We start from the raw sequence: 20482 nt of genomic DNA, 5'->3' as shown, positions 1-20482 counted from the left end.
TTAAACATTTATTAAACAAAACAAACTTCCAATTAGTTTACTTGTATGTATGATTTAGATATAAAAAACAAACAAAAAAAAACCTATATATTAAATAAAAATAGGTAGTTAGAACCCTAACCCTAACTTTACTGTTTTAGTTTTTTGTTTTTTTAAAATCATTAGAGTATTTTTTTCCCCAAAAAATTGCATTTGAAAGACCTCTGCGCAAATGCCGTGTGACATAAAATATTGCAACAACCGCTATTTTATTCCCTAGGATCTCTGCTAAAAAAATATATATATATATGCTCGCGCTGCTCATGCTCGATGGCCGGACTGGGGAGACAACAAGGATAATCATTAACCAGCCTGTCATCCAGCCGGCAGTTGATAGAAGATCCCAGGATCTTTCATCTTGCGCAAAAAGTTCTCCTAATGGCAGGCTATACAACCCATTTAGTTACAGAGAGGAGCTGTGTCGGTCGGTGAATATAAGAGAAAGGGAAATCTTCCCAATGGCGGCACACATGGCAACACAGACTTGACAAAGATGCTCACACTTCACATACATCCAAAAACATAAAAAAACAGGGGTTTAATGTGGTTGTAAAAGCAAGCTATTCCTTACCTTAACACATCCCCTTTGCCCATCTGCATCAGCAATCTCCCCTTTCCCTGCTCTCACAGGACACAGAGACAGCAGTGGAAGCCATTGGCTCCCGTTGCTGTTGATCAAATTCTGTGGGGGAGGGGGCTGAGCCGCGCAGTGTGCGTTTATGGATGTACGCAGCCTGGCTTGGGAGTGTACCTGTACAAGTGCCTCCATAGGGACAGGTTTGCTATGGCAGCACTCGCAAAAGAGGAGGAGAGGACAGCACCACCAGAAGAACCCAAAAGAATACCATTGTATAGAACAGGCAAGTATAAACCTATTTTATTTTAAGAAAAAACATATTTGCAAACACTTTAAGAGCAAGATTTATTTTGTATACTATTTCTGCTTAAACCAGTCAAAAAAAATATGTGAGCTGTCAACAGTAGAATATTACAGTTAACAATAAGCCAGAAAAGAAAGTCAATATGCTGAGTAAAAGTTGCAGTAAGACAGGCATAAACCAATAGAATAATATAATTTGGCACTAGAAAAGCCTTTGAGATAAAGGGACTGGGACCTGTGAAATGTGAGATGTCTGAGGCTCTTCCTATGTGCTGTCTAAGGCTAGCTGTGAGTTCAGACAGGACATCTTCCTCCCTCTATGGCAGTCCAAAAACACAACTAGCAAGGAGATGGTTGTGTTTGACTTACCTTGCTTCGCACTGCATTTTTTTTTTATATACAGCTTGTCCTATTTGGTGCGGGTGAACTTCAAGCAACAAAGGACAAACACAACCTTTTCTTAGCAAAATCTGCACAGTCCATTTGAATACAGCTGTATGAATTCAAACAGAAATTGCAACTTTGACTAGAATGCACTCTGAAAAATGTATAATGCTGATATGACAGCAGAGATAATCTCAGTAGTATAAAGTTATTTTAAACCTTCAAACTTTCTGGTCTTTAGCAACTAGATAATACAGCCGTATATGTCACATAGACTTACAGTAATAGTACTCACCTTTTAGCTTTGATACTTCTTGTTCCTTATCCTGCTGCAGCTGTAAATATTTCTCTTTATGTTGACTAAAGGATTTTGTTAAATCCTCTCCTAGTTTCTCGTGTTCTGCTTGCAGTTCTGTGTGCTTCTTCCTTAGTTCCTCATGTTGACTCTATGAAATTAAAAATCCATGAGCACAAAATCATAAGTTAAACTGACAAAGGCGGATTTCAGATATGTGCCCCTTTGGACAACTTTTACCTTGCCTTTCCTATGACTGCCAATCTTTGTAGATGCAGTTCCCAAAGCCTTGTAACTAATAAATTATTACATCGTACAGGGTATACAGTTTTCTGCTTGAAATCCTTTAAAAGTGTAACATGTCAACACAGTGACAAAGGGTTCAGCCTGTCACCCCTCTGTGCAAATCCAGACTACATACATATTGAAGATGCTGCAAAACCCAACGCTGTTACAAATTAAAGAAGAGTGCTGTCATGTTGGATTTAACAAAAATGTACAGATATACAGACCAAGAAAAAAAGATAAAAAAGGAAGTCATGTGCCATGACTGCAATCACTGCTCTGCAAACTGAATTTTATGTAGCAACTGGATTACAAATCTCAAATAGAAAATATATTTTTTAGCACCGACATTAACATGAAATATTAAAGTGAACTTTCCATTTCCAAAGCATGCATATACAGCAGTGCCATTATAGTCTACTATACAGTGGTGTGAAAAAGTGTTTGCCCCCTTCCTCATTTCCTGTTCCTTTGCATGTTTGTCACACTTAAGTGTTTCGGAACATCAAACCAATTTAAACAATAGTCAAGGACAACACAAGTAAACACAAATGCAATTTGTAAATGAAGGTGTTTATTATTAAAGGTGAAAAAAAATCCAAACCATCATGGCCCTGTGTGAAAAAGTGATTGCCCCCTAAACCTAATAACTGGTTGGGCCACCCTTAGCAGCAACAACTGCAACCAAGCGTTTGCAATAACGTGCAATGAGGCTTTTACAGCGTCCTGGAGGAATTTTGGCCCACTCATCTTTGCAGAATTGTCCTAATTCAGTTACATTAGAGGGTTTTCGAGCATGAACGGCCTTTTTAAGGTCATACCACAACATCTCAATAGGATTCAGGTCAGGACTTTGGCTAGGCCACTCCAAAGTCTTCATTTTGTTTTTCTTCAGCCATTCGGTGGTGGACTTGCTGGTGTGTTTAGGATCATTGTCCTGCTGCAGAACCCAAGTTCGTTTCAGCTTGAGTACACGAACAGATGGTCGGACATTCTCCTTCAGGATCTCTTGGTAGACAGCAGAATTCATAGTTCCTTTTATCACGGCAAGTCTTCCAGGTCCTGAAGCAGCAAAACAGCCCCAGACCATCACACTACCACCACCATATTTTACTGTTGGTATAATGTTCTTTTTATGAAATGCAGTGTTCCTTCTACGAGAGATATATTTGGACACACACCTTCCAAAGAGTTCCACTTTTGTCTCATCGTTCCACAGAATGTTGTCCCAAAAGTCTTGGGGATCATCAAGATGTGTTGTGGAGAAATTGAGACGAGCTTTGATGTTCTTTTTGCTCAGCAGTGGTTTTCTCCTTGGAACTCTGCCATGCAGGCCATTTTTGCCCAGTCTTTTCCTGATGGTGGAGGCATGAACGCTGACCTTAACTGAGGCAAGTGAGGCCTGCAGTTCCTTGGACGTTGTTGTGGGGTCTTTTGTGACTTCTTGGATGAGTCGTCGCTGCGCTCTTGGGGTAATTTTGGGCGGCCGGCCACTCCTGGGAAGGTTCACCACTGTTCCATGTCTTCGCCATTTGTGGATAATGGCTCTCACTGTGGTTCGCTGGATTCCCAAAGCTTTGGAAATGGCTTTATAACCCTTTCCAGACTGATAGATCTCAATTACTTTCTTTCTCAATTGTTCCTGAATTTCTTTGGGTCTCGGCATGATGTGTAGCTTTTAAGGATCTTCTGGTGGACCTTACTGTGTCAAGCAGCTCCTATTTAAGTGATGCCTTGATTGTGAACAGGTGTGGCAATAATCAGGCCTGGGTGTGGCTAGAGAAATTGAACTCAGGTGTGGATAACCACAGTTATAGTATGTTTTAACAAGGGGGGCAATCACTTTTTCACACAGGGCCATGATGGTTTGGATTTTTTTTCACCTTTAATAATAAACACCTTCATTTACAAATTGCATTTTGTGTTTACTTGTGTTATCCTTGACTATTGTTTAAATTGGTTTGATGTTCCGAAACACTTAACTGTGACAAACATGCAAAGGAACAGGAAATGAGGAAGGGGGCAAACACTTTTTCACACCACTGTATCTAATGCACTTTTCCTTTTCCCAAAACATGCAGCTAATCAGACTGAACTATCCTGTTACTAATACACAAATATAATTTGTTTGTCAAAGGTACGCAGCCCGTGGTTGAAGGAAAGAAAATTGCTTAATGTATGGCCAGCTGTAGTCGGTTTTTTTAAACCAGCAGGTTGAATGAAAAAAAAATGACTAGGTTTCAATGTGTGGATGGGGGAATCCTCTCTGCTAAGCTATTGTATTCTGATTGCAGGGAGACTTCTCCGCTATCAGAGTGCACTAATCTGCACTGCAGGCTATAGCCTCCAGTGCTGATCATGTGGGCATTTTCCAACGGGCTGGTTAAACAGAAGTCGATTGGTTCATCAACTTATGCTTAACCACAGTGCCTATACATAGATCAAAATCTGTCTGGTCCCTGTTGACCCAGGCAAATTTCAATCTATATATAGTCAAGTTCTCATCTCTTTCTAACCACTCCCCCTAGTTGCTGATGTATGCAGACAACAATGACATGTAACTGTCACAGGAAAAGCAGAAGTGTCTGGTTTGCAGGCTGTGATTGCCGGCCCAGTTTCAACTTCTCCATGCTGTGCAAAAGCCAATATGGCAGTACTAAATAGGGGCTTGACTGCTTTGGGCCTAGCTGTTTTCACTTATGATAAATTTAGTCAACTGACATAGAACAAGCACTCAGATGAGGTGTTCTGCCTTTTGATAGACTTCATCATCTGCATGCTTAGTTGGGGTCAGTCACTCAGAGACTAAGGCCAACCATACACAGAGCGAATTTCTTTCCTGCAGCCACTCGCTTGACTTCTCCATCAACACAGACAGTGTTGATGCTGCAATCTCTCCTACTAAGCCATTGTGCCTGCCCGGAGAAGACAGTGATTATTCCTAGTGCTTATAGCAGCCACTAACGATAGTCGCAGGTAAAACCCAGCAAGCTGGTTGTACCAAAGTTGATCAGTCAATCAACTTGGTACATTCAGCTCGCCCATACACAGTTTGAAATTCGGACCATGTATGGCCTGCCTGATGACACCTTAGCGTGTTAGATAACATGCATTTCCAGAAAAAGGTCAGCAATAGCAGATAGTTGATTCCACCCACCCAACTTTCCTGAAAAAAAAAAATATTCACATTTACTATATCCAAAGTATTCTGCTTTGTTACGATTACCTAAAACACACTAGTTATGGTGAAAACTGGATTTAAAATGTGTGATAAAAAATAAATTTAAAAAACGTACCTTTAACATTTGATGCTGTACACTGAGTGCATTGTATCTAGTATTTGAGTCTTGCTAAAAAAATAAAGATAAAAACACTGAGCGCACTCCAGCAAAAATATATATTACAAAGTATAAAACCATTTACAACTTGTGCCTGGATAGGAATGATTTGGTAAAGAATGAGGATGTATAAATCACACACATAATAAATAGGTAAAGTACTGTGTCGGAAACAATTCTTTCTGAAGAACTAAAATTCTCCAGCATGATGAAAGAATATGCTATGCTTTAAGTCTGCTATGTGGCATACAAATTGGCAACAAAGCAGAAGGGGGGAAAAAAAAAGTGTACCAAGAGGGACAGACTGACCAAGCATGCAAATCCATGCAAAGTTTACAAACTTGGGTCTATTGAAAAAGGAAGTATAAGGTGCACTGCCGATCTGTGAAGTGTAGTAGCCGACAGCAACCAATCACTTTTAGGTTACTGCAGTAAGATCAATTGATTCCTGAGTGTCACAGCACTTTGCTATATTGAACAAGTCCAGTGGTATTGTTTCAAAAGCAAAAACAATAGGCGAAGGGCACTGGAAAGTGCAGGTACAACAATTTACTGACAATAATAAAAGACAAAAATGACCCTTACAAGAGTTGAGAGTTGTAATCACAGAGCAAGATGTATAGTGTCAATGCAGACTTGGCTCACTTTCAATTATTGCTGCTGTTATTATGATCAAATATGCAAAGAAAAAAAAAGCCAGCGTACAAGTAAGAGGAAAAAAGTTGGCCAACAATTCAATAATGGAACACCTGGATCAGCTGTATAGTGTACTCCATAGAAGTGCATTAACTCACAAACACCTGCATATATTCTGCCTGTCCAGGCCAATCACTCCCACCCACATTTGGTCTGTGCTTATATTTCTGCCAATAAATCCACCTAGCCATCAGACTGAATGGGGTTAATTTAATAAATGCAAATAAACAGTGCACTTTGAAAAGGGCATTTGCACTCTGCAAGAGCAGTTGCTCCAGAGCAGAAGCTCTGCTGACTTCCATCATTCAATCATGAGCAAGCAAAAATGCATTTTTTTTCTTTCCCTGGCATGATTGGGTATTCTTTGCAAAGGAAAGCTTTTAGGGCTACGATTATTTTCATAATCGATTACTTGATCAATTATTGTTTCAGTGAATTGATTAATTGGTTAATAATCTTAAAAAAGTGTAGTGTATAATTTAGTTAATATGTAAAGCTTAAAAAAAAGGCACTTTATTCTTAAACGCCTCAGTGGTAAATATAAAAAAAACAACTACAGGCATACCCCACTTTTAAGTACACAATGGGGTTTATTTACTAAAGCTTGAAAGTTCAAAATCAGCCCCACTTCTGCATAGAAACCAATGAGCTTCTAACCCCAGATTGTTCAATTAAGCTTTGGAAATAAAACCTGGAAGCTCATTGGTTTCTATGCAGAAGTGAGCCTGATTTTGCACTTTCCAGCTTTAGTAAATAAACCACATTGTGTACTTAAAAGTGGGGTATGCCTGTATATGGTTAGGGAGCAAAATCTCGAATCCACTCTGAGAATAAGGCCCCTTTCACACCGAGGCGTTTTTCAGCTAAAAATAGCACCTGTATAGCGCCTGAAAAAAGCGGAAGCTTTCACACTGGAGCGGTGCGCTGGCAGGACGGTAGCTCGCAAGTCCTGCTAGCAGCATCTTTGGAGCATCTTGAATTCAATGAGGCAGCGCGGCTATACCGCCAGCAAAGCGCCAGCAAAGCGCCAATGCAGCGGCGCTTTGCGGGCAGTTTTAGCCCTTTAAAACGACCCTTTAAAACCCGCTAAAACGATGGTAAAGCGGTGCTAAAAATAGAGCTGCTTTACCGCTGACGCCCGCACCACCCCAGTGTGAAAGGAGCCTAACAGACAGAAGAGATATACTGTATATACTATTAGAGGTTGAATCTGGTAAATATCAACAGACTCAGAGATCATTTTTTTTATTTAAAGAACAGAACTACAATATATTATATGCTGGCCACACAAAAACAATGTCTTCCTTAAAAAATTTTTTTAATTTTAACCAATACCCAGCCCCGGAAGGCCTTACCCCCTTCCTGACCAGAGCACTTTTTGCGATTCGGCACTGCATTGCTTTAACTGACAATTGCACGGTCGTGCAACGTGGTTACCAAACAAAATTGGCGTCTTTTTTTCCCACAAATAGAGCGTTCTTTTGGTGGTATTTGATCACCCCTGCATTTTTTTTTTTTTTGCGCTATAAACAAAAAAATTGGGACAATTTTGAAAAAACTCTATTTTTTAACTTTTTGCTATAATAAATATCCCCCAAAAATATATATAAAAACATTTTTTTCCTCAGTTTAGGCCAATACGTATTCTTTTACATATTTTTGGTAAAAAAAATTTTTTTTAAAAAAATCGCAATAAGCGTTTATTGATTGGTTTGTGCAAAAGTTATAGCGTCTACAAAATAGGGTATAGTTTTATGGCATTTTTATTAATATTTTTTTTACTAGTAATGGCGGCGTTCAGCGATTTTTATCATGACATTATGGCTGACGCATAGGACAATTTTGACACATTTTTGAGACCATTGGCATTAATACAGCAATCAATGCTTTAAAATTGCATTGATTACTGTAAAAATGTCAGGGAACAGACAATCAGTATCCTGTCATTAGGCAGAACGGGGAGATGCTGTTTACATCAGCATCTCCCCGTTTTTGAGCTCCGTGACACATTCGCGGGTATTCCCACGGCGATCAAGTCCGCACGTCCCTTGGGCACGGTCACGGAGCTTGCGGCACACGTGCACGGTGGGAATTTCAAAGTAACGTATGGGTATGTTACTTTGCCCAGCCATGCCCTTCTGCCGACATATATATGCCGACAGCGGTCGGCAAGTGGTTAAGAACGTTCTTCTATTTTCTATCATTAGTGGGGTCAAATCGGCGTTCGTTTTCAACCACAGTGATGGGAAAATTTGTAAAATAATCGAAAAACTTCTTTATCAAAGGAATTTTCAGACAGTGTATGTGGTTTTCGTTCAGAAATTACTTTCATTTTAAAACAGATAGCTAAAAGCAAGTGAAAATTTCAAACAACATTCTTTCATTCAGTGAATGTACAAAGATTTTTCATATGAATATTCTCGTCTGAAAATCGATACACATTTGGGATAAGGCTCGGTACACTCTTATCGTTTGCTTTTGATATGTTTCTGCAGTGCTTTTTGTTGTGCGTTTTGATTTTTGCGCAAGTGATTTTTTTTGTGATTTGCAGTTTTTGCATTTTTTTTGCCCAATTTGTTTGCTGCAAAAACACACTACATGCATTTCTGCAGCTTCTCCATTGAAGTATATTGAACCAAAAAAAAAAGCACAGTTTGCAATTGAACAATTCCTTGACCCTTTCCAAATACTCAGCGGCTGAATAAAGCATAGATAAGAATGTGTCCCAAGGTAAATGAACTGTAATGCATTTCTGCAAAAAGCACCAAAAATGCATAGGCCTAAGAAGTTTAGTAGCAGCAGCATGGATTTTTTTGTATTGCCTGTCATAATGGGTTAAAAAAAACTAAAATTAGCCCCCCCCCCCCCAATTTTACTCACTTGAGCCCCATCATTCCCACGCCGGAGACGCACCTTCTTTGCCGATTGTCTCGGCTCTTGATTGGATAGATAGCAGCGCAGCCATTGGCTCCCGCTGCTGTCAATCCAATCCAATGGCGTCAGGGGGCGGGGCAGAGCCCAGCATTCTGTGTCAATGGATGCAAAATGCTTGACTCTGGAGCACACCTACACCGGGACCCCGATGGAGAGCTCTTCTCCTAGGTGGTTTCCCAATGTGGGGAGGACCCGCAAGCGCCGTTGGGGGATCCCAGAAGACGAGGATGTCTGCACAGTGGAGGTAAGTATGGTATGTTTGTTATTTATAGACAAAAAAAAAAAAAACGAGGGTTTAGTAACCCTTTAGAGTCTTGTTTTTTTTTTAGTTAAAAACAACAAACATGTTATACTTACGTGCTCTGTGTAATGGTTTTGCACAGAGCAGCCTGGATTCTCCTCTTCTAGGGTCCCCCACTGACACTTCTTTCTCCTCCTGCCTTCAAAGTGTCTCAATATCAAGCTACAAATTATGGTAGAGTGCCCCAATAGCAAGATAAAGAAAACTTCTGCCTTTAGAACCACTCACCTCCTGCCCAGGACTACACGTCACAAGAGGCATTGCTCCTCACACATTCATATGTTCTTAGGCACTTACTGACATGTATGGATGGTGTACTGAGCTGTATGTGTGCTGCACTGTAGTGCCTGATATGTAAACAAATAATGCATTCTGTATGCAGGCCAACTAATCGGTTGGCTGATTAATCGATTATGAAAATTAGTTTCATAATCGATTGGTTGTTTCGTCCCTAAAAGCTTATTTCATTCACTAAGCTCTGGAGAAACTGCACTTTGCAAAATGCGCAGCTCTGGAGAAACTGCACTTTGCAAAATGCGCAGTCTATTTGCCTTTAGTAAATCAACCCCATTATCTCCTGGCTGCAGCTTCTCCCAAAAAGAACAGGTCAGGTAAGACAAGCTGACAAATAATTTATAATAATGTAAGCACAGTACAACACAAAAGAGGCTATTTCACGGTTAATAGTAGCACCGCAGAATAGAAAATCCACATGAAAAACTCCACTTTTCTTGCAATTTCATGATAGGTTATGCGTAAATTATCCGGGTCAAGCGTTCCATGTGCTGAATGTTCACAGGAATGACTGCTGTGGGCTTGGAACCACCATGACCAGGATCCTTACTAATGGTCGTTACACCATTCAAATGTCTTACTGTGGCTGAGCCTCTCATCATCGTACTGTGCTTGAAGTCTTCTGTAGAAATCCATACATTTTACACCTTTATTCACAAGAAACTTCATCACCACACGCTGTTCCATGCACACACTAATGCCCTGTACACATGGTTGGACTTTCCGACAGAAAATGTGCGACTGGATCTTGTTGTCGGAAAATGTGATCGTGTTTAGGCTCCATCTGACTTTTTTCGTTGGAATTTCCGACACACAAAGTTTGAGAGCTGGATCTACAATTTTCCGACAACAAAATCCAATCGTTTAAATTCCGATCGTGTGTAGACAATTCCAACAGACAAAGTGCCATGCGTGCTCAGAAATAATTACGAGACAAAAAGCTATTGGCTACTGCCCTCTTTATAGTCCCGTCGTACGCGTTCTACGTCACTGCGTTCTGAACGATCGGATTTTCTGACAACTTTGTGGATGTTGGCTCAAACTTGTCTTGCATAGACAAAGTTGTCGAAATTTCCGAAACATCAAGAACGCGGTGATGTACAACACATAAGACGAGCCGAAAAAAAATGAAGTTCAATAGCAAGTGCGGCTCTTCTGCTTGATTTTGAGCATGCGTGGAACTTTGTGCATCGGAACTGTGTACACACGATCAGAATTAACGAGAACGGATTTTGTTGTCGGAAAATTTAAGAACCAAAATTTGTGTGAAGGAAATTCCAATGGAAACTGTTCGATGGAGCCTACACAGCATCAAGAAAAGTCCGACTGTGTGTACGTGGCATTTCAGTAATAGGACACACTTACGCTCACTACTGCATGTAGTACAGAAAGTCCGACTGTGTGTACGTGGCATTTCAGTAATAGGACACACTTACGCTTACTACTGCATGTAGTACCGCCATGCTAGTATCCCTTTTTATACCTGTAAAATTAAAAATCCCATATTGACTTCCGTATATAGAATGTATTTGTCCCAGAGCAGCTGTGTTAGGGATGTTTTATTATTATGGTGATACTTGAGAATTGTGTTGCTTTCATCCACAAATATTTCCTGGTCCGATGCAATTTAGTAAAACAATGAGGGAGGAAAACTTTTCCAGTGGTAATGGAGGACATTTTCATCTATTTACATGCTAGATTCAATTTGGTAATTTTGTTACTCTAATCTAGGAAACAAATTTGGTGAAAGCTGACTAAAGACCACCAATTTGCCTAGTAATAAACCAGTCTTGTAACTCGGTAATCTTGCTTGCAAAGTCATTAAATTCATTAGACTTTTCTTTTTTTATCTGATTGTTTATTAATAGATGTTAGTCAATCTACTGTATGTACTATTAAAATGAATATATATGGGTTATATTCCGGAACAGCTTTAATACATTTTCGAAAACTCATAAGTTCTTATCATTTTGTAAGTTTGGGTAAATTAGTGGGTCTGCCAAATTGTGATTTCAAGTTCTCCACTATATGACATAAAGAATGCAATAAATATACTCATTGCAGTCATAATCACAGTACAATTAAAATTGTCCTTGTCTACAAGTTTGATACCAAATGTAAATTTTAGTCTACTTACTCTTCCTTTATTCAGTGTTTCTTGGGCTTCAAGTTTATAAACAAGATGATCTAGGAAAAAAATTAAATAAATGATAAGCATATTTCAAATATGAATTCCATAGATCTACAAAATCAAAAAACATCTTCGGAATCCTTCAGCAAACAACTGAAGGCCAACTCCACTCCAAGCTTCTCTTAGGTTGCAATTTTAGTTATATGTTGAATAAGGGGAAAAGGCGACTGACCTTTTCTTAACGGAAGTACAGTATGCATTCACAAAAAGTGTGACAGATACACAGATTCTCTTGACGTTTGCCTTTAATAAAGGCAAAAATTATTTTTAGTATAACATTCTGATCTACAGACCGTTTGAAGAAAGCTGGCAGTTAGACTATTTTTCAGAAAGTCCAGTAACGGCTTCAGAGTCATATTATTTCTCTCAAACTTTAAATTTGTCAGTAAACTGCCATCTGAGTTTGGAATGTGTGTCTGTACTTGCCACAGAATAAAAGATTAGACTTTACTGTGGCATTCTAGTCATGAGATGAGTTTTCTTTTCAAAGCGCATGCAGCCAGGATTGAATGGAAAATGCAGTGCTTGGAAAAATAGACTGCCTTTGGGCTGTTTTACTTGCAGTTCAAACACACTGTCAAGTAGTTCTAAAGACAGAAGGATAATGAATTCTATTCATTAAGGTAAAAAATCTTCTGTGTGCAGCTCCCCTAGCCCCCACTTACACTCTCCTGAACCCAATCTGAATTCAGCGCTGGCATTAGCGCTCCCTCTCTTTCTCTCGCTCCTCACTGTGCTCAGACACAGCAGCTGAAGCCATCGGTTCTGGCTACTGTCAATCACAGCTAGTAAGGAGGGAACGGGGGGGGGGGGGGGGGGGGGTCAAGCTGCACTGTGTGTGTCAATGGACACACCGAGTGTAGATCAGGAGCAAGCGGCTTGCTATGGGGGCACTCAGAAGGTGGGGGGGGAGCCAGGAGCACCGGTCGTGTGTGTGTGTGTGTGTGGGGGGGGGGGGGGGTGCGACAGAAAAGAGGAGGATTGGGCTACTCTCTGCAATACCATAACACAGAACAGGCAAGTATACCATGTTTGTTTGTTTTTTAACCTTTACAAAACGATGCATAGTAGTCCATTATGCTTTACCTTTGCAGGGAAACAAAGAGGAAGTAAAGCCATCAGGGTTTACTTCCTCTTTAAAGTCAATTGTAATTTGCTGACAAGCATATTCTAAACACATGCAAAAATGCAGGAAAAAAAATGCTTGCTGACATGAACCCTTATACTCTGTTAGAAACACAGTAATGGCTATAACTTATTTTAATGGACACTTTTTTGCAACCCATTTCAACTTCAGTTGTTGCCCATAATGAAATGTACTCTAGTTTCATTATAGCACGTGTTAATTTTCTTTCCACCATTAGATGGCAGCAATAAGGCACCTACTACTTTTATCAGACTTATAGAAATTTCCACAAAAAAAAGGACTGACTAGTATGTGAATTTGAAAATGTTGAGTGTGTGACGTTTTCAGCGCTTTTAAAAAATTGTCTGCTACAGCCTTGTGACAACACAAATAAAACCCACGTCCTTCGAGCTGATAAGACAAAATGCAATTTCACAGTTTATTGGTCAGAAGCTAAATAATTAATTGCTTGAGATTATTCATTTGCATAGAAAATGCACAGCTAAATTTGCATTTTCACTGTATATATCTAGAAACTTGCGCTGACCAAAGCAAAATGTGCACCTGGATTATTAAAGCAATTATCTCATACTGAGTGTGGCCAGGACCTGCTCAGCCTTTGTGGCTCATTAAATTGGTTATTTTTTTGTTGCAGAGATGCTATTTAGCACAATACTAGCCACTTTATCATTAATTAAAGTCCAGAAATCCTTGCTTAACAAGAAAAAAAAAAAAAAGTTTTAAAAGATGCAAGAAGGGCATTGTGTTTTAGGTGTGGATTAAACATGTGGGCAATTTTCAGTGGCTTATTAAAGCTACTAAAATATTATAAGAGATTGATCTTTGCTTCTATTGCATTACTTTTATTTTCATCTCCCACAATCCTGACCTGAATGGGAACAAGGGATTTATCATTCAGCAATAGCTCATGTATGAGATTGTTAAGCAATTTTTGCTATTCTGTTATATCACTACAACATTAAAAGAGAATTATATTTATTTTTTTTATATTTATTTTTTATCTCCATTTATACTTACCTAGGTGGATGCAGCATGGGTCCGATGCTGCATCTGTCCCCACCTCGGTATTTCTGCACTGTACTCCTGTGACCCTTAGGAGAAGCACAGCCAAACAAGCGCAGGCTGGACTTTTCCTTTAATTCATAATATTTACACCGCAATCTCCTATATAAGCACAGATTTTTATTGACTTTTTTTTTGGTCTAATATTAAAAATGACCTGTGCAGCCCTAGCCTAAAAGTTCTGATACACATATTCCTGATACCAGTTAAGCACTACAAGAAATGTAATGCATTAACAGTGTACAGAGCCAAATAGTGCAAGTGTTCAGTAAGATTCAGATCAATGCTGCGTTGAAGAGAAAGCAAACACATTTTTCTATACTGAGCACTTTGCATACAATACCAGAGGATATACAGGCTACTGCAGAATTCATGCAGTATTTGCAGTTCTCTTCTTCATTAAGCAACATTAACTGCCCTTCTGATGCTTCAACACCTGAATTTGTACAGACAGCACAATGTTAAAATGAAATGGTTCTAAAGGCTTAAGGTTTTTTGATCTTAATGCAGTCTTTGCATTAAGGTAAAGAACCTTCTGTGTCTGAGAGCAGTGGTTCTCTCCGCTCACTCCCACCTCACAGGACAGTGAGGAAGCAGTGGCAGCTATTAACTCCTGCTGTTGTCAATCAAATTCAGTGATGACAGAGTGGGGCCGAGCCATGCTGTCTGGTCTATGGACACAGGCAGCATGGCTTGGGATCAGCTTCCTATGGGGGGCACTAGCCAGTGGAGGAGCCAGGATCACTGGTCAGGACTGCTCTGTGCAAAACCATTGCCTCACGCACACTAGATGTTTTACATCAGTATCGTTAGCTGCAGAATGCTGCATTAAAAACGTGAGTTTTGCTGCATTTGCGTTTTTTAGCAAAACTATACTCTCACAAAAGCTTGAGGCTCAAAAACACTCATAAATGCCGGATAGCCGTGTTTTGCTTCATTTTGCCGTGTTTTTCATTTTTTTTTCGTGTTACAGCATTTTTACAGCTGAAAAACTCCTGTTCAAACACAGTAGTTCTGGGGTTTTTTTCCAGCCAGAAAACACCCCTGCTAAAAAACGCTGATAAAAGCCTATGTGTGCATGGACACATAGGATAACATGCTGGGGAGTTTACTGGCTGTAGAAAAAAATGCCCGACGCCCAAAACAGAAGCTGTAAAAATGTTCAGTGTGCATGAGGCCTGAGGCCGCGTACACACGCGCGGACTGTTCGCCCAACCTTGTTCGTCAAACAGTCCGCTCAAAATTAGCATGAGCGGACTTGACCACACACGATGAACGAACAGTCCGCTGAAACCGTGCGCGATGACGTGAACGGCACGTACGACGGGACTAGAAAAACGACGTCCTATACACTGCAATACAACCTTCGGCATGTAAATCCTTTCTGAGCATGCGCGGAACTTAGTTTGACGAACAAGCCTACACACGAGCGGACTGTCCGCTCAAACCAAGTTTCAGCGGACAGTTTTACGGGATTTCCGAAAAACTTTGTTCGTCAGACTGTCCGCTGAAACTGTCCGCTGAAGCCCACACACGAGCGGACTGAAACAGTGTTTCAGCGGACAAAGTTGGGCGAACAGTCCGCCCGTGTGTACGCGGCCTTAGAATCACTTTCAACCAAATTAGTCAGTTTGAATTGCTGGGGCACTCAACTACATAAAGTCCATCCCCAGGCTCCCCCAAATCAAGAGGCTGAGATGCTGGTGGTCTCTATGCATATTTCTAAAGGATTGAGTTATTCTTTTAAATTTAGATTTTACATTATCAATTCGATCTATCCAAATTTCATTAGGAATATTTGGGCTGTTTAGGGTTGGAAAAAGATCAGTGGAACTAATTTAAAGCGGAGTTCCACCCAAGAATGGCACTTCCGCTTTAAGTGTAGGTGACCCCCTGACACGTCACATTTGACATGTCATTTTTTTTGGGGGGAGCAGTGGGTACCCTGTTTTTAGGGGAACCCAGCTCCCACTTCCTCCCTGGGGCCACGGCACAGGAAGGAAGATCACCTCTCCTCCCCTCTCTTCTCGGACACGTCACAGGTCCCAGAAGATTGCCCGACCAATCACAGCACGCCTAGCGCATTCGTAGTGCATGCAGCGCGGCTCGCGCATGCGTAGTGTGCGCCCAGCTGTGAAGCCACAGCCAGACGCCCATAGTAACAATGCCGGCGCGGCGGAGATGAGTGGGAAAATAGGGGGAGAGGAGCGTGGCTTCGTGTTCCTGCATCGCTGGACCACTAGACAGGAGAGTGCCTGATTATTAACCTCCCTGGCGGAATTACCGAGCCAGACTCAGGACCGCATCGCTGAATGCAGGGAGAGTTTACTTACCTTGTCCCCTCGATCCAGCGATGTCCCTCCACTGTACGAGCGAGCCGTGCTCCGCTCGATCTATCACGGAGCCGAGTTCCGTTCCCTGCGAGCATTGTGTCGCTTGGGGATGGAGAACGGCGCCAAATTCAAAAAGTGAAACACACACATTACATACAGTATAATGTAATCTTACAGATTACATTGCTGTATGTAATTATTTCACATCCCCTTTGTCCCTAGTGGTCTGTCCAGTGTCCTGCATGCAGTTTTATAATATAAAAACTGTGCCTGGAAACTGGAGATTGTCCATAGCAACCAAAACTGTCCCTTTACATCAAAAATGGTTTTAGACCAGCTAGAGAACAGTGATAATAAATTAGAATCACTCGCAGAATTGAGCAATAACGATTTGTGGGGAGATCCGTCATCAAATACTGAAAAGTAATGACAGTGACAATTCTGTAACTGAGCAAATTTCTGTGTTTTTGATTTGATTACATTATTGAATCATTTTTATTATTATTATATTATTTGGTATAATTATTTATAGTTATTTATTATATTATAATTTATGATTTCATTTTTCAAACTTTATCATACCCGGGATGTCTGCTAGACTCTGACTTGGACAGATTTAAATGAGTTATTCCTAAGAATTACAGGACTACAATATAAAACGCCAAATTTTCATGCAAAATAATTGTACCGCTTTCAGCACCTAAAATCTGAAATAATCGTACCGCTGGGGAGGTTAAAAGTCACTTTCTGTAGCTGCTGACTTTTAAATGGGTAGAACTCCGCTTTAGGACTTGCTTCTTCCAAACAAAAATGGAACAACCCATGGTGCTCAATGTTTTCTACACAGGGACTTGATTAGTCAGAGATTTTATTAGGTCCTCAGTTGTTCTTCTCTTATTTAGCAGTATATTAGTTGTCCACTACTCAACTAGTTGTCCATTTGTCCACTTCTGAGACTTGCTGACTTTGTTTTGGTGTGGAAGTTTGGGTGCCAGAGATTTCAGCAAGAACTAATGCTTTTAAAACACATGCTATACAATTGTCGCACATAAGAAATTCATTTATCACAGCTTAAAATGGCAATTGCTGCAAAAGAGCCTTTGCCCTGAACACCTAAACGTTGTTGTAACTCTAAACCTAACCACTATATATAACCATTAACCTGATCTTAATCCCTAAATTCAAACTAACCCCGTAAATCCAAGCCTAACCCTCAGGCAAAATTTGTACTAAGGTGAAAAATGCAATAATGTTAATGTGACATAAATGGTGAAAAGCTACATACCAAAAATTCTGTGATCTGCATCTTAGGATCTCACAAATATACCTACTGTAATTGTCACATCTAATAAGCTTGGGACAAATTCTGGGTCCCCATCAGCAAATTATTCAACAGTTGTTACCAGAACTGTCCGAACACTCATGTTCCATTAAAAATGATGAGCGATTTGTACAATAACAACTGGCTCATGCCTCAATAGTACTGGTGTCCCTAAGCTGTACACATTCTATCTCTGAGAGGGCATGTAAGAAACGCCTGGGTCAAACACAATAAACACAATAAACACAATAAACCGCACTGTTTCACTTACCTTCTCTTGCTTTTTTCAGTTCAAGTCTTTCCTTTTGTAAAGATTTTTCTAGCCGTGATCTGTGCTCATACACCACTAGAAAAGAAAATTTAAATTCTTGTCATGCTTGTAAGAAAAAGTATAAGTTGGCTACTGACATAAACAAAAACAAAAAAAACAAAAAAAAAAAAAAGATTTTCTGAATGCAAGCAAGATGTTTCTAATAAAAGAAAACTATAAGGATGGTGGAACAATTTTAAGCTTTTCATACAGGTTTTATAAATAAGTACATTATATACTTGTGTGTACATTTCTTCATGCAGTACTGAACAATGTAAGCAGGAGAATGAAAGGAAAGCAGGGTGGATATAAATCAATGATTTAAAAAAAAATAATAATAATATGAAAACATTTAAAAAAATCGGATGATTTTTTTTTTTTATTTAAAATCGATTTTTTTGATTTTTATTACATTTATTTTAATAAAATGCTTTTGGAGTAAAAATCTATCCAAACATAGGTTTCTGGTTAAGATACATTAATAATTTATTCAGCAAGAAACAGCTCAATTATGTAGCATGAGGCTGTATCTTCTACAATATTTACATTTTTGGTAAACAAATTCAATGAATCCAAGCCCTGCAAGCTGAGATAACAGGAACTGCATTGATGCATTCACACAATTTAACCATGAGATGAAACAAAGTTCAGGAATATTCCTTTATCCCATTGTTTTGCAAATCTATGTACAATACAAACTATATGATTGAATCGCTTCTGATATCGCTGTTTTGCTAACCTAACAGCTTATTATTCTAAATCTAAAAAATAAAATATAAAAAAGATTTTAACCACCAGCAAGAATGATTCCTTATATTTAAAGAGCACTTGCCATTTCAGATCCATCGTGGCAGAGCCTGTTAGCGGGCATTCACTTACCTGCAGCCGCCACGTCCCTTACTTTTGTTGTGTCACTGCCGCATCACCAGCCATCCCATTAACCACTTGCTTACTGGGCACTTAAACCCCCCTCATGCCCAGACCAATTTTCAGCTTTCAGCGCTGATGCACTTTGAATGACAATTGCGCGGGCATACAACACTGTACCCAAATGAATTTTTTATCATTTTTTTCCCACAAATAGAGCTTTCTTTTGGTGGCATTTAATTACAGCTGGGAGTTTTATTTTTTTGCTAAACAAACAAAGATGCAAAAAAAAAAAAATCATGTTTAATAGTTTGTTTTAAAATTTTGCAAACAGGTCATTTTTCTCCTTTATTGAAGTACGCTGATGAGGCGGCACTGGTAGACTGCACTGGTAGGCACTGATAGGCTGCACTGGTGGGCACTGATAGGCATAGTTAAGGCGGCACTAATAGGCACAGATAAGGCGGCACTGATGGGCACAGATGGGTGGCACTAAGGGGCACTGATAGGTACCACTGATAGATGGGACTGATGGGCACAGATATGTGGCACTGGGGTGCAGCACCTTTGTTGAGGCAGATTGTGGGCACTGCTGGGTGGAATAATAGCCGATTACCGGCTCCGTTGTATCACATGATCAGCTGTCATTGGCTGACAGCTGATCACGTGATAAGGGGTCGGGATCGACCCCTTGCTCGGATCGGTGATCAGGCGAGTCTCATAGACTCGCCGATCACAGAGCGCGCCGCGCGCACCCCTCAGGGGGCGCGCAGGCCACTCGTGCACGGGACGACGTCAATAGACGTCGTCCCGGCAAAGGAGATCCGCGCTGTAGCCGTCATTCGGCTATAGCGCGGGTCTCAAGTGGTTAAAGTGATAGGGATTGTCGGTGAGTCAACAACGGTTCAGAGGAGAGGACAGATGCTCTCTAAAAATTATAATTTAAATCAAGTTGATTTAAATCAAGCCTTTTTACTAGTGATTTAAATCACGATTTAAATCAAACCCACCCTGAAGGAAAGACAAAGAAAACAGTAAAAAAAAAAAAAAAAAAAAAAGACGCTGAATGCTCCACTTGCTACCTGGATAAACGGACTATATAATATTCATATTTAATACTCATTAATATTTCATATTTACTGAACTGAAAAAATGTAATTATTTTTGTTAGTCCTGATTGCAATAAAAAACATAAATATGTATAAAAAAAACACCACACAATCTCTTATCACATTCTTTCACCTCTCTGAAGAAAACCCATTTTCTCTGTTTAAACATTCAGATTCTAAATGAATACACGGAACCACAAGCACATTTATTTCTAACAAACATTACTCTTAATACAAAAACAGGTGCCCAAACTAGCATGAATGTGAATTAAATGGTAAAAGAGAAACTATATAAATATTTTATAAATAACGCAATTCCAATTTTTCCAGCCTAAACAGTGCTATGGGGGGTAGATGACCAGTAAGGTTCATACCTACATTAGAACGTTTAGACAATTCTGGAGATAGACTGCATTTTCCAGCCTGTCCATTTACTGTAATATTTGATGGGATAGTAATTGACAGAAAAAGTCATTTCCCCTATACACTAGGCAACCTCAGGCGGATTAGTTCTATAACTTGTCTTTTTTTTTAGATGAGCGAAGACTATTGTATTAGGTTGTGCACCGCAAAGCTCAAACGTGTGTGTGTGTGCGTGTGTGCGTGTGTGCGTAATATAAATGTAAAAAAATAATTAAAATGTATTAAAACATGGATGGTGTTATCAGGGCAAAAGTTGGTGTCAGTCGTTTTTTT

The 20482-nt window shown here is 39.8% G+C and overlaps 1 protein-coding gene across 5 annotated transcripts in view; it reads right to left on the bottom strand.

Annotated features, from left to right (window-relative positions):
* The window catches only part of GOLIM4 (golgi integral membrane protein 4), a 169329-nt gene that overhangs the window by 86098 nt on the left and 62749 nt on the right, over positions 1–20482 (bottom strand). For 4 of the 5 annotated variants that reach the window (XM_077488024.1, XM_077488027.1, XM_077488026.1 and 1 more), the window contains exons 2-5: positions 17772–17846; positions 11584–11633; positions 5180–5233; positions 1599–1749 (exon numbers count right to left, since the gene is read on the bottom strand). In XM_077488024.1, the coding sequence (XP_077344150.1) occupies positions 1599–1749; positions 5180–5233; positions 11584–11633; positions 17772–17846 (330 nt within the window). The remainder of the gene's footprint in view (positions 1–1598; positions 1750–5179; positions 5234–11583; positions 11634–17771; positions 17847–20482) is intronic. The other variant, XM_077488025.1, reaches the window with a different exon arrangement.

This window comes from Lithobates pipiens, unplaced genomic scaffold (genome assembly GCF_037356315.1).
Source record: "Lithobates pipiens isolate NorthernLeopardFrog02 unplaced genomic scaffold, aLitPip1_a1.2 Scaffold_18, whole genome shotgun sequence".
Lineage (NCBI taxonomy): Eukaryota > Metazoa > Chordata > Amphibia > Anura > Ranidae > Lithobates > Lithobates pipiens.
Note: the sequence above shows the minus strand (reverse complement) of the source record. Positions and strands in the feature narration are given on the sequence as shown.